The 684-nt window shown below is 46.2% G+C and overlaps 1 protein-coding gene across 3 annotated transcripts in view; it reads left to right on the top strand.

The window, feature by feature from the left end:
• Window positions 1-684, top strand: part of GRIP2 (glutamate receptor interacting protein 2) — a 131,839-nt gene that overhangs the window by 101,851 nt on the left and 29,304 nt on the right. For all 3 annotated transcript variants that reach the window (XM_018567247.1, XM_018567249.1, XM_018567248.1), the window contains exon 11: window positions 380-538. In XM_018567247.1, coding sequence (XP_018422749.1) covers window positions 380-538 — 159 coding nt within the window. The remainder of the gene's footprint in view (window positions 1-379; window positions 539-684) is intronic.

Genomic DNA, 684 nt, shown 5'->3' on the forward strand with positions numbered 1-684 from the left:
TATGCTGTTTTGCATATAAAGGTTTGTACTGTATGAATACCATAAATAAGCTGGTTGACACATTTTAAAATGCAGCTCTACAGACTTGGTGTCACTGCCCCGCCTCTTGCCTGCCCTTGATCAGTGAGGATCACCAGCCAGGTAACACCCACTCAGAGCTCTCTCCCTCCTCCTTCCCACCCACAAGCTTCATCTAGTATGCAGCTACAGAGAATAAGAGCTGATTTCCATTGTTTAGTACAATAGGAGAAAGTTATTTTTGTTCCTCGTTGACAAATTTTCCTGGTGCTGCTAATGTATTCATCTTCTGTACGAGCCAGAGCTCCTTTTAATATCTGTTTTCACACTGATCTTTTTTTTTTTTTTTTCTCCTCCACAGCGTTGGTTGCCACCAATTTCTCCTCCTCGTCATCAGCAGGCACTCCCGGCTTTAGTAGCAGCCAAAACTCCAACACCCTTCCCCGTACTGCCCACCAGATGAGCCCAAGGACGACGATGACTAGGAGACGGCAGCGGAGAAAGGACCACAAGAGTTCCCGTAAGTGTAAAACTCTCTCATGGTTCTTTGTTTCAATCCTGGCCGTGTCTGTGTGTGTGTCTGTGTGTGTCTGTGTGTGTGTGTGTGTGTGTGTCTGTGTGTGTCTGTGTGTGTGTGTGTGTGTCTGTATGTGTGTGTGTGTGTGT

This window comes from Nanorana parkeri, unplaced genomic scaffold (assembly GCF_000935625.1).
Source record: "Nanorana parkeri isolate BGI_ZX_2015 unplaced genomic scaffold, ASM93562v1 scaffold1025, whole genome shotgun sequence".
NCBI classification, from domain to species: Eukaryota; Metazoa; Chordata; class Amphibia; order Anura; family Dicroglossidae; genus Nanorana; species Nanorana parkeri.